Below are 13,550 nucleotides of genomic sequence, written 5' to 3'. Positions count from 1 at the left end.
TCTCATTCCCGTGGGAGGGACAGTTCTTACACGCTTTCCCCCCATTCCCACTCCTCCTATCTGTGATCAACACACACAGACAGCGCCATTGCAGGATGATACTTATCACCCCGGCGTGGCCGAGGCAGATCTAGTATCCGGACTTACTACACCTGTTGGTGGTCCAGCCCATCAGGCTACTGCTGTCCCCAGACCTTCTTGCCAGAGTAGGAGGGGCAATTCTGCACCACGACCCAGAGTCTCTGAACTTGAGGACATGCTCCTGCAGCCTTAGAGTTTGGAGGTTATGCTTTATCCGCAGAATGTAAGGAGATCTTGGCCAGGGAAAGGGCCTCGTCTACGGCGAAGTTCTATGGGCATAAATGGAAAGGCTTCTCTGTGTGGTGTTGGACTTAGAAGATTACCCCTCTGCGTGTCATGGTCCTGCAACTTCTGACATATTTTCTTTCCTTGGCCAAAGCGGGACAGGCTCACGCCTCTATCAAGGTGCATCTAGCAGCCATATCCAGGTACACCAGGTCCCCGGCCACACCTTCAGTATGGTCTCACAGGGTCATCAAGGAGTTCCTTAAGGGGCTCTTCAGGTCTTTCCTGCCGGTGAAGGCTGCTGCCCTGGCTTGCGAGCTCAATGTTGTGTTAACTAAGCTCATGGGAGCACCCTTCGAACCAATGCATCAGGCTCTACTCAAGTTTCTCTCGTGTAAAACGGCTTTCCTCGTGGCTATCACCTCGGCCAGGCGGGTCGGGGAGATTCAGGCCCTATCTTGCAAGCAGCCCTACTTGTTTTTACATGCTTCAAGGGTGCTACTGCGTACACACCCGACCTTTATGCCAAGTTACCATTGGATTCCACCTCAACAAACTTTTGGTGTTGCCTGTATTCCTTCCGAATCAGTCATTGCTGGCGGAGAGGACCCTGCACTCGCTGGATGTTGCTTGTGCTTTGAAATTCTATGTGGCACGAACAAAGGATTTTTGGAAGACTTCTCAGTTATTCATCAACTTTGGACCTGTAAATCAAGGAAAAGCCTTGTCTAAGGCTTCCATCTCCAGGTGGCTCTCCAGCTGCATCATGCTCTGTCATCGACTGGTTAGCAGGCCGCTGCCAGACTGTCCAAGAGCCCACTCCACCAGAGCCATTGCAGCTATGACACTGTTTCTCTCTGGTGTGCCCCTGTTCTGCATCTGCAGGGCCACTACATGGAGGTCCACACACACCTTCACAAGGTTCTACTGCATCCACAGGGATTCCAGGGAGGAGTCCCGAAATCAGCCAAGCGGTGCTACACAACCAGTTTTTTTGAGGTCAGTCTCTGAGGGACGGGCTCTATTGCCCCTTTCCGTAACATGGACCGTACCTCCTGTAGAAGCTGCAACCTGTGTAGTTCTTGCTGCTGAATCGTAGGGATACAAGCACACTTGCATTGGAACTCCAAAGTGTGCCCCTGTCCAAGAGCGTCCAGCACCCATCTGTCTGTGGTGATCTTTTCCCATGTGCTGACGAACTCCAACAGCCGGCCTCCCAATGGGGTGTGTAAGTGGGGGCTCAGACCAACGGCGGTGCCGCCGCTGGCCTCCGCTGCATGGAAGAGCTCAGGGGCTGCCTATATGGGGTACTATACCCCTTTGACGATCTTCCTGGTTTTCCTCCGGAGGAGCGAAAGGACGAGGACCGTCGCTGCTGCAAAGTTCGTAGGGAACGTGCCATCTCTGTGTTGGTCTTAATCGCATGAAAGACTTGTCGACTGCCTTTCTGGAGAGGTTTTTCCCCATCAAACGGCATATCCAGCACCTTTGTCTGAACGTCCTGTCTAAAGTTCTTATCCTTCAACCAACCTTGATGGTGCAGAGACACCCTGTTCCCCATCTGGAGAAAACCTGTGTCTGCGATGTCTACCGCTACTATGATGGCGTGATCCGAGGCCTCCTCACTGTCCTGAAAATGTTCCAGTGTCACAACCTTCTTATCCTCGGGTAGAATGTCCAGGATAGGGCCCAGTTGTACCAGAGTTCCCAGTCATAATAGGAAAAAATTGCTAGTGTGTTCGCTGCCTTGATGGTAGAGGCTGCTGTGTAAATGATCCTCTTGCCCATCACATCCAGCTTCTTCCCCTCCTGGTACCATGGCTGCCGATGACTGGTTTCCCAAGCATTTTCTAGCTGTGGCCGAGACCATAGAATCCAGCGAGGGCTGAGATCTTAGGCACATGGGCGCTGAGTAGGGTGCCCTGTACTTCTTCTCCAATCTGTCCTGTTTCGTCAGGGCTGTACTTGGATTCTTCATAAGGGCTAGACCTTATTCCCAGATGTCGTCCAGGAAGGGGACGCATATGATGGTCTTCCTTCTCCACTCGCATCATTGGTACAGGAAGCCTACCGTCTTCGTCTCCTCAGAGGCTAACTGAAACAGCTCTGAAGCCCTCAAGATGACCAAATGACAAGTTCCAACTTCGTCCGAATGAAGGGGGTGCTATGGGGCTTGTCCGCATGCAGAGTCTCCCCATCCGCTGCATTGAAATCGTCATCCTCATTGGTACCAGTAGCCGTGGTAGCTGTGCGCGTGCCCATGTCTGCGTGTGAAACTGGAGCTCCAGTAGGAGTCTTGGCCTGACAAGGAGGTGGTGGCAGCGTGGTCGGATGATGCCGAGGACCCACACCCCCCTTGGGCTTTCGCTTCCGCCGGGGAGAGTTTGCCTTGGGAGGCTCTGGTGGTGCTGGCCCTGACAGCAGCATTCTCAGTTGGATCTTGGTGACCAGTGTGTGCAGGGTGGATACAATGTCCTGAGACAAGTCCCTAGGTCTAGGTGTAAATGGAGCCAATGTAGTTGGCTCCGGGCTAATGCATTTCCTCTTCCGCACCGGTCACTTAGGACCTTCCTCAGGTTCTCCCCCTCCGTGGTCCAAGCAGCATCCCTTGTGAGGATCATCGTCCTCGTTGGTACAGGAGTAGATCTGCTACAGCCTATCCTCAGTAGCCTGCCGGTCCACATACCTGGGAGGCTCCACAGGTGGGACTGCTTCCCTCTCCCTCTCAGAAGATTGATGGGGCGGAGTGGCCGCCTGGTCTTTACCTGGCACTGGTTCCTTTGCCGCTGCTTCCGCAGCCATATCTCGCCTTGCGGTAAGGACACCCGCTGAGCGGCCGCCATCTCTTTCCTGGACCCGCTCTCTTTCAGAGCTGCGGTGGACTGCATTTATTTAGATGACAAAGTGCTTGTGGCTGTCTTTGGCAATGGTGCCGTCGTCAACTCCGTAGACTTAGCCTTGATTGAAGCCTTTGCCGGCTTTGACGAGTCCTACCCGGACTTTTTCCTCGTTGGATTATCCGCGGACACACTGAGTTTGGACGGGATTAGCGACTTTCTCTTCAAAGCCGCTCCTGTCATCAGCAGGCTCACAGTGGAGGATGATGGTGATGGCGAATGCCTCTTGCCCTACTCAGGACCCGCAACAGCGGCAAACCCAGCAGAGCTAGCATCGCAGAGCTTGGCCTTCTCTTGGACACCACACACAGAGCGTCCTCAAAGGATCTCAACCTCCTCCCGTAGGGAGAACGCTCCTTGGACCGGCAGGTCCTGGCTGAGGCTTGAACCTGCCCTGGGGCTGCGTCAGAAGCCTTGCTCGACTTGAGCCATGCCAACAGTCTGCTGTATCTGTCTTTCTTGGTTTTCTACGAAAAACCACGGCACACCTCGCATACCTCCTCATCCTGGTCCGGATGCAGGCAGTACAAGCATTTATGGTGTTGATCTTCTAAGAAGACGTTTCTTAGCCCACACTTTGCCCAGAGTTTGAAGAGGCCTTCCTTCTTCTCCTCAGGCATGCATTAAAGGGCGCGAAGTAGGCCCCAAGGCCAGGCCTTCTCGAAACTTCGATGATCCGACGGTGGATGAAGATCTTCGGCGGTAGCGGAGCCCCGCTGCCGGTCTCTATCTTTCATCAAAGACAATGAATCAAAAATCAGTCCAAATGTAACTATTTTGCAAATTTTTTATGAAAACACGATATTTGGTTGGAGAGCAATATGAAGACTCCCAACACTGAAGCGTGCAGTAAAAATCTGAAGATGGCCACCAGGGGTGGACCCTGGGGAGAGGACTGTCATTCGATGGGGGCAGTATGACCTAGAGGACAGTGATTGGTTTAGAGGAGAAATACAGTTTTAAAGTGAAAGTGAAACTGTTTTTTCTTTTACTGAGGATTCCCAGCCTGACGACAGAGAATATTCATGAACATGTGAATCCATGCCAGACCCCATGTTGGAGAACCTCAGTTCCTGGGCATTTTAAAGCCCATCCAGATTGAGACTTTAGAATGTGCTTTAAAATACACAAAAACGCTCCCTTATTTGTGCAAATGCGCAAAGGGTGGGAAAAGGGCAGCCAAATGAGTGCATCTAAGATGTGCTCATTCGGATGCCCTTTGTGAGTTGGGCTGCCGCTCTTTTGGGTGCAAGGGAGGAGATGCACAAGCATATCTCCTCACTTCGAGCATAACTCCTCACTTGTGCCCAAAATATTTTGAGAATCTAGTCCTATGTGTGTGATACCATCAACTGCAGCACAGGGTTTGCTATCAGTATACAGCCACAGAAACCATATCTTTAAAGCGCGAAACCGCCAACTAGCCGGACTCTAATCCCGATGCCAAAAGGGACCTTTGCACATGCAACCCCTGCACCTCTTTCATCGGTACCAAGACACAGAGCATGGGCCCCAGGGATTTAAGGAGCTGTCAAAGTGGTCACTGAGTGTACTGGAGTACAGGGGGTGAATAGACATACCTGTTCTTCACCCCCTCTACCTCCAATAGACATACCTGTTCTTCACACCCTCTATGTCCATAGGGTTTAACGGGCAAGCAGTCCTTGTCCTACCTCTGCCTTGCCTGGCCATAATCAGTAGAGTACTGGCAAAGGATCTTGTCCTGGACTCCCCTTAAGGTGCTTGGATTGGGAGACAGTCTGCTAAGAACTTTTCTACAATTGTTCTACTTTTAAAAACACTGCCTATTGGCTTTGCCAACTATTGCTAATACTCTATAAAGAGCCTTCTGAAAAGAACTGCATTGGGACTAAGGGCACCAGGCCCTCACATTTCAAGCTAGGGAATGACTTTTTGAGCTGTAGTGCCCTATTTTTATAAGGCTGTCTATGGGGTTTCGAACTCCTTTCTTTCCTACTCTGTTTCTTACTTACATTGTTTTTTATTCACTTGCTTTGCTACATTACAGTTGGTTAGATTGTTTTAACTGTCTTCAAATGTAAAGTGATAGTGCTCTTTGGCCAGAGCACCCCAAAAGTTAGTGTGTATGTAATAGTAGTGTATGTTTAGCAGTGGCGCAACAACCATTGAGCAGATTGGGCTTTATCTCCCTACCCCCCACCTGAAATGTTGGGTTCCGTTGACTTGGCCTGGCTGACATACAGATCTGTGGCAGGACAAGACAGAAACAGCCAAACGTTGCATGCGGCTTCGCTTTTAACAAACGCGTTTCAATTATTAATGTAAAGCATTTAATTGTTAGCAACTGCAGTCGTATGCATACATTGTTGGGCAATTGAAATGGTGATGGGGGTTAGTACTTGCATGTCAGGGGAGTGATTGGAAAGGTAGTGGGGCATGAGACAACTTTCTCACAGCAGTTATGTGGTTTCAGGCGTGCAGGTGAGAGTTAACTGCTTTAAACATTGAAGCTGCACCAGAATAGTCTTGTTAGAATGGGTAAGGAAGTTAGATGCCCCCACACAAGTAAGGGTGTCCCACCCCCACAGTTTCTGAAGTTAACCTCTCTTCAACATTTGAAGGGTTAGCCCATCTCCCCACCCCCTCAAGGTTAGTGTAATAATTACGTGTGATGTTTAATTGCTGTTTGTCCAAGGCCTAAATAAATCATTGTATTTTTGAATATTCTGCGTAATTTGTGTTATTAGGAGTGCTCTCTGTGTGCTTACCTGAACCCTTCACCACTCACACGCTCTCCTAAGTCTATGCCTTACTGCTCAGCCACATTACCTTGATAGAGTTTGGTTAGACACTAGAATAGGAAGGCCTCTCAGAATCTGTCCACAGGCGGATTCTGAAAATCCATCTTAACAACCTCAGACACACCTTGCACCTGGTGTCGTTGTGGTCTCCTGGAAAACACTGAGTGCATCAATGGTGCTTGTATAGTCATGGCAACCGATGATTCTGTGGGAGCAGTATTATTTTCTTTCGGCTAAAACGAAGGGATGTCTGATAATGACGTTTGCTTTGCCAGTGCTTTCTGCAATCTAATAAAGATTCTGTTTCAGCAGATTTCATTGTCATTAGGCATTGGCGAACTTAGTTCTTGGCAATGCTCGATGTCTCTCAAACCCGTACTTGGACATGTGCAGAGCGCCATTTGCAAAACTCTATGGCAGTTTTTCAGGATAGGGTCTTCTTGGACCATGTGACTGGTGGAAATGGGGGGTCCGGTTTATACGAAGGAACTGTTGAAAGGACACAGGAATTTCACTCAATTGTAATGGGTGGAGGAGCTCCTCAGCGGGAAGTACATGGAAGAAGCTTGCCAAAGGCTGCTTCATCTGGATGTTCGCATCGATGGCAGACTCCTGTGAAAGGACGGCCTCTAGTGTGTTTGCACAGGGTGTGAGGATCCTGTCCACTGGAAGGCCTGGAATTTGTTTCTCGAATGTTCTGAAAATTTACTTTTTTGACTAATGAGCTACGAAGGTCCTGGGGCGGAGCAGGGTGTTGCAGTCAGTTCGCTTTGGGCGAAGATGTGTCTGGTCTTTGTCTTGGAAGACAAATCAAGCTATCTCTGACCTGTCCGAAGCATACAATGATGACTGACCCTGGGTTCTCCCACAGTTCCAAACAGGTCGTTTTGTGCATGGGCCCGAGACACTACAGACAGACCATCTTCAGAACATCTTCAGAACAGCAGAAAACATGGTTTGCTTTTTTATACAATCTGCCATTCACTGATTCCGAAAAGGACCCCCAGTTCAGAGATAACCGTTTGTATTCTGATGTTTTTAGGCAAAAATGTTGGACATCTCTCTCTTCTTCAACATCTCACCAAGACATGGGAAACGGCAGAAAAGGAAACAATCCGAAGAAGGATTATTCGAAAAAAGAGCATTGCAGGTTGCACAATGAAGTCATAGAGGGCTCTTATTAAGGATCAACCAAGCTCAGTGCCCATAAAAAAAACGAAGAAAATAAACTGAAATACTCCGGCCCAACCAACTAAGCCAGGTCTGTGGCTCAGTGGACTAATGCATCCACTACAGTGACCAGTGTTTGACCTCATGGTCACAGGTTTGAATCCCAGCAGGTCCATTCAACCCTTCATCCTTCTGAGGTCAATACAATGAGTACCATTAAGTTGGGTAACAATAAACATCCCTGATCAGTCAATAGCACGAAGATGCCCCTCTGGGGGTGAACGTGCACTCTACAAATACACTGTTATGTAATATACACAGCACATGAAATGAAAAAAGGTTCACACTGCAAGGCTCATTTTAGCCCACTCGGGTAAAGCCTGGCATCTCCTTATACCATCCCTGGTATCCCAGAGTTTAGCCCACAGCATAAAGACAGAATTAACATTTCCTCTTACCTTATCATATAGAGATGGCCTCCTCTTACTCCACCCACTGCCCAGAACTCGTGCAATGATTGAAGCAACCCAAACATAGGAGCTAAGCAGAATTGCCCTATTGGAGAATTGGCTCTGCCATCCCCTTAGTTTTAATTCCGATTTCCAATATCACATTCAGTACACTCCCAACCCCTCCTCTCACAAAACTCAATAAGAACCCATCCTTCTCTTACCTCACTAGAGAACCAATCACAACCTACCTCACTCTGCTTCAACCACGCCCCCAAGAGTCTTGCAATATATACTCAACCTCCAATTACCGCTTCCAGGGTACACATTGCATGCTCTTACCCCACTCAGTGAGAATGTTAGCGACTCTCTTGTAGATCCCGTTCAATAGTTCAACATAGAGGGTGTGGGTAATACTGGGCAGAAGGAGCCACAATGGAGCAAGCGTGCTGGGACTTGATCCATAAGACTTCTGAGCCCAACGCTCCCAGTACAAGAACAAGGCAATTCCGTCGACAGCAAGTCCCAAGAATATGCAGACTACGGGAGCAGATACCAGGAGCATCCTCAGCTTTCGCTTCCAGCTTGGGTAGTAGGGTTCGGTTCTCCCAGTGATTGGATTCACTCCTAGCGGACCCCAGTACTGACCCCGCGGCCCTTCAAAGCGGCTCTTGAGCTGAAGAGTCCCCCATCTGTAGGCCGCAGTGGCACTATGACGTTTCCAGAGCTCCAATGTCACAGTGGACCAGATGACACTGAAGACAGCAAACAGGATGTGTCTGTCTAAGAAGTCCAAGGAGAAGACATAGTAAGCAACACCAAGCAGGGCCATGGGGACGAGCGATCCACTGAAGAAACTAAGGAAACTGAAGTAGAGAGCCACGGAGTCGCCGAAGTAAGCACGGACGGCATCTGCAAGCAAACACAGAATAATGTGGGTCAAGCTTCCCTGCAGTACCACCTGAGCACTGGATCACCCACTCTCTCTGAAGCACCATCTCTCTTTGCACAATCATCTTCCCAGGTGATCTCTGCATGCATGAATGCATTGCTACCAGTGTTCTTACACCTCAATGGGCACATCTTTGGCATGCCCGCATAGCTACACCAAGCGTTTGCACTGCTTGCATATACACACATTTGGATTTTAATGCTGTGTGCATGAGCATAGATGTTTGAGTGCAGGGGAATTGGATGCAGCTACACATGGATAGTCAAACCTGCACAGGTTATGCATACGCTCGGATCACCACACCGCCTGCATGTGCACTAGCTATACGTACACATCAAATGTCTTACTCACCCTTTGCATGTGCACAGCCTAAATTGGCCTTTTAAACCAACAGGGACTCTCCCTATTGGTTTGAGTTATATAGAGTTGGAATCTGGCGCTTATGGCTCACATGTATGGCTTAACCAAACACCCTTCTTTATGAATTCTCCAATAAAAAACACTTTACCAGCAAGAGGAGCCCCATAGGGTTTGTTCTCTTCTAAAACATGTTTTGTCATGCCTTACCACAGGCATTCTTGACATAATATTAAGAGGTTTCAGCAGTGCTGGATAGTTGGCTACCAATTTCTCGTCAGTCTTATATTGTCTTGCCACTTGTATTGCCTTTTCTTGCAAACATGGTTTGGACTACAACTCCCATCATCCCTGACCAGCATAGTCAATATCTGGATATCATGGCAATTGTAGTCCGAAAACATCAGGAGAGCCAAAGGTTGCAGACACCTGGTCTAAGAAGATGTGTAGAAAGGTAAATGTTGGCTGTACTCCAAGGCTATGCTCCTGCGACAGTGGCCTTTCATGCTCCAAACGTTCTAAGCATCTTCCACGGTGCCCTGCTCAGTAAGAACCCCTCCCTTGGCATGCATATGCATCTAACAGGACTGAGCCAAAAGTGGAAGAGTAGCTGGGTATACATGTGCGGCACCCAAGGGATATCCAAAAAGTGCTTAAGGCGAAGGCTAGTGCCAGCAGCCGAGGCATCTACACTGCACCGCTGCTGCCAGATGGGTTGGAAGAGTGGAAGCAAGAAACACATGGGTTAAACAAAAGGCACCAAATAATGTTTTTTGGAAACATATTTGCAGCAAAGAAACAACTCTAGAAAATGGCCCTGTTAGGACCCAGCTATTAGTGATTATATAAAACATCCACATCTGTCACATTAACACGTCCTGAGGTTTTTCAAATTCAAAAGCCCCGTCTAGATCAGAATGATGCCTGGCTGAGTGTAAATCGTTCACTTACCAATCGGCTGGCTGCATAAATACAGCCGTTTATACCACTCCCGCGTCAGTTGCTGCAGCTGCCGTTTGTCATGCAGGGGGTAGAACTTCTCAATAAGGCCGCGTTTCTGCAGACAGCGAACTGATCAGGATAAGAGAAGAAAGAGACATGTTACAATGTTTATGACCTTTACAAGGACACACAATAATGTAAATGCTAGGGGGTTACTGTGCTGGGCAAGAGCGGGAGTGTTGCACTTCTTCCTGATGAGTGTAGCGGGCAGGGTCCTTCTCTGAGAGTGGCTCTGGCGGTTGATGGAGAGAGAGATTTTAGGCGCAGGGTGCATGTCCTGCCACCCCTGTGATGGGGGATGGGACCACTAAGAATGCACAAAATCAATCAGTTTCAAAGATTTATCAAAAGACAAATATGTTTCAGTGTCTTTAAAAGTCTACACCTGGCTTTGGGACACTCCCCAGTCTCTCCACTCAGTTGTTCCTGCTATGATCTGTGAGTGTTCTGCATTCATCGGGTTTTAGGAATCCGCTTCTTCTCCCACAATGCCTCAGTTGTCTTGGGTTCTCTTCCCTTTCTTGGTTTGCTCTTCCTGGGATTGAACGCCATCTCACAGAATGCAGTAATCCACTTGGCCTCCTTTTCTGGTTCTGGTTAGTTTCTGGGTTTGTACTCTGTTCCCCTGAATACAGGGATTAGACTACCTCTCTTCTCTAGAGCACAGTGTTTCAATGTCTCCCTCTTTTGTTTACATTATTCTTTGAGGTTTGACCCCTGTCCCCCACCATAACAGTGCGTCTAATGCTTTTCTCCCCGTACTGGACTCTTTCTCGCTTTCTCAGAGTGATGTGTTTCAGTCGTCCTTCTCTTGTTTCTGTGCCACTGTTGGACTAGATTAGGATATCCAGAATACAAAGTTTAAACAACTACTGCGCTGGCACTGGATTAGGTCTCCTGAGGCCAGAGTTCCAGTTATTGACTTTCCTACATTTATATTTCAAGTTTTCTTTTCTTATTTCTGTGATACTTCAGTATTGGACCATGCCTCACTACTATCCTTCTATGCTGCTGTCTCTGTCCCCTCCCTCACAGAGTTCAGTCTTTCAATGTTCCAGCTCTTATTCCTGTTTAGCTTTGTGACTGCACATTCATCAGTTCAGTTCTTGTTCTCATTGGTCTGGCAGTAAGCAGAGTTCTTCTGACTGGAATTATCTGGATTACAGTTTATTGACATTCTAGTCACTAGGCACCAATTTGCCCGCAAGCCCTTCCTCTGCTTCTGTAGTCTCCCATGTCTCAGGTTTGAGTGCCCTCTCTCTGGTTTTGTTGTCTCCTGCAACTGTCTCCAGTTGGCTAATTCCTCTCTCTGCTTTTAAAGCATAATTGATTCAAGGGACTTCTCTTTGGCTCTGTCACAGACCTTGTGAAATTGTCCATCAGTCTCACTGTTGCCTGGATCTTCTTTCTCTGTTCAGCCTTGATTTGCTCCTGGATCCTGTGACGAATCGGACAATGTCATCACTTCTTTCCCGGAGGCAGCTTCTTCCCATGTGGTCAGGGGAAGGCAGCCACTAACTGACCCCGGGGGCAGCTATGTGAGAGAGGAGGGACCCTCAGAGGGATGATATGGCATTATTAGAGGAAGTCACGTACCCTAATAGGGAAGTTTATTTATTTATTTATTTATTTATTGTTCGCTTGTTAGGCGCTTATACATTAAATAAATTCTGTTTCAAAGCACCCACAGCGCAGCAGGGAGGGAACATGGGATAGTAGTACAATTAAATACAAAAAAAACAGATGGGGGAAGGGACGGCTGAACCTACTATACCTTGTGAGTATTCAGAATGTGCAAGTGCAGGAAGGAAAAGGGCAATTGGGTAGGTGCTGTGGTGTCTTTGCTCGAGGGTGAGCCGCAGATTAAGTCCTCTCTTCCTCATGCCCTAATGGCATATTGTGACCCTCTCCCTCAAACCCTTACCAGGTCTACTTCAAACATTCCCCAACATCACACAGGGAATAGTATCTCAACAACTGAGACAAGGAAGAAGCAGGGAGCAGTAATGATTACTCCCACTGAGATCCAATATCATCTTCCTCAACATCATATTAGAAACACCTTGACAACAACAGAGACGAGAAAGAGGAATGGAGCAATGAAGATGTCCAAAACTGTCAGGAAGTTTAAATCCGGAGCAGCTGACAGATGCGAAGGAGAGGGAGAAATGCAGAAGCCAGATGATGCTGCGAGCTGGCAGACTCTGGTAAAAATGCTGTGAGACAGCACGCTGGAGAGAGCAGTGCAGAGGTGAGTCCCAACAACGAAGGAGAGATTGATTGGCAGAGGGCCCGCCGCCTGAGAGTAAGAAGCAGCAGGAATCGCATACAGTGGAACAGGACGCGGCAAAGACACAGCAGCTAACGGGTTGTTTGCTGAATCAACAAACTGAACGGAGAAGTAGTGAAGAGGCGCGAGGGACATTTAAAGCACCCGGTAAGCCCATGGAAGATAAGCGGGTTACCGGGTTTCCTAATAATGTATGCAGAGTATGGCAGGTGTAACGCTTACCGGAACTTCGCAGAAGCACCTTGGACTGGTTTAGGTGTTCACGGTTCCTCACTAGATATAGTGCGATAGATTACTACGGTATCCAAACTTTTCCACCTTGCACTAACATTAACAGGGTAATTCATAGAATTTCGCAGAAAAGTGTCGCAAGCGGCTGGCGCAGAGTGTCCGCGTGCGATTGTCTGCGCCAGGCACGTGCTCTAAAACCGATTTCCGCGCACAGCGTATTCATGGATTTTAGGCTCCCAAACCAGCCGTGGCGCAGAGTATCGCAGCGACCCTGCAGCAGCGCCAGCAACGCCCCCAAGAACGCCCTCGCGCAAGGAAAAGCCATCAAAATCGCTAAATCATCGCAAAGGGCTGCGCTAACCCTGGACCAGTTTACAGGGCTGCCAAACAAGGAACGCAAAGCGGGTAACGTTCATATCAGGGGTACGGGGGAAGTTTTACACGCGATTAGCCAGAGTACGTGTATTACAGGGGTACGCGCGCAGTTTTACACGCGATTGCCCAGGGTACGTGTATTACAGGGGTACGCGTGAAGTCTCACACACGATTAGCCAGGGCACGTGTATTACAGGGGTACGCGGGAATTATCAAACGCGATTTGGCTGGGTACGTGTATTACAGGGGTACACGGGAAGTTCTACACGCGATTTGTCTGGGTACGTGTATAACAGGGGTGCGCGGGAATTATCACACGTGATTTGGCCAGGTACGTGTATTACAGGGGTGCGCGGGAATTATCACACGCGATTTGGCTGGGTACGTGTATTACAGGGGTGCGTGGGAAGTTACACACGCGATTAGGCTGGGTGGGTCCTCACAGGTGTTCCCTGTACACCCTCCACGGCCCCTGCAGGCAGCCCACAAAACAGGGGACTACCCTGCACACCTGCTCATGTCCCCTTGCACCCCCACCCCCCAGCAACCAGGGGCAGCCTCCACCAGGCCCCCACCCATGTTTCCCACCACCCCCACCCCCCAGCAGTGCAGGGGCAGCCTCCACCAGGCCCCCACTCATGTCCCCTTGCACCCCCACCCCCCAGCAACCAGGGGCAGCCTCCACCAGGCCCCCACTCAGTCCCCTTGCACCCCCACCCCCCAGCAACCAGGGGCAGC

General features: G+C 49.1%; 1 protein-coding gene across 1 annotated transcript in view; it reads right to left on the bottom strand.

Annotated features, from left to right (window-relative positions):
• Positions 1-13,550, bottom strand: part of LOC138447679 (anoctamin-10-like) — a 221,506-nt gene that overhangs the window by 90,482 nt on the left and 117,474 nt on the right. The window contains exons 5-6 of the mRNA XM_069603947.1: positions 9,866-9,985; positions 7,948-8,517 (exon numbers count right to left, since the gene is read on the bottom strand). Of these exons, the coding sequence (XP_069460048.1) occupies positions 7,948-8,517; positions 9,866-9,985 (690 nt within the window). The remainder of the gene's footprint in view (positions 1-7,947; positions 8,518-9,865; positions 9,986-13,550) is intronic.

Source organism: Ambystoma mexicanum, chromosome 1p, assembly GCF_040938575.1.
Source record: "Ambystoma mexicanum isolate Mex_15411 chromosome 1p, UKY_AmexF1_1, whole genome shotgun sequence".
Taxonomy (NCBI): Eukaryota; Metazoa; Chordata; class Amphibia; order Caudata; family Ambystomatidae; genus Ambystoma; species Ambystoma mexicanum.
Note: the sequence above shows the minus strand (reverse complement) of the source record. Positions and strands in the feature narration are given on the sequence as shown.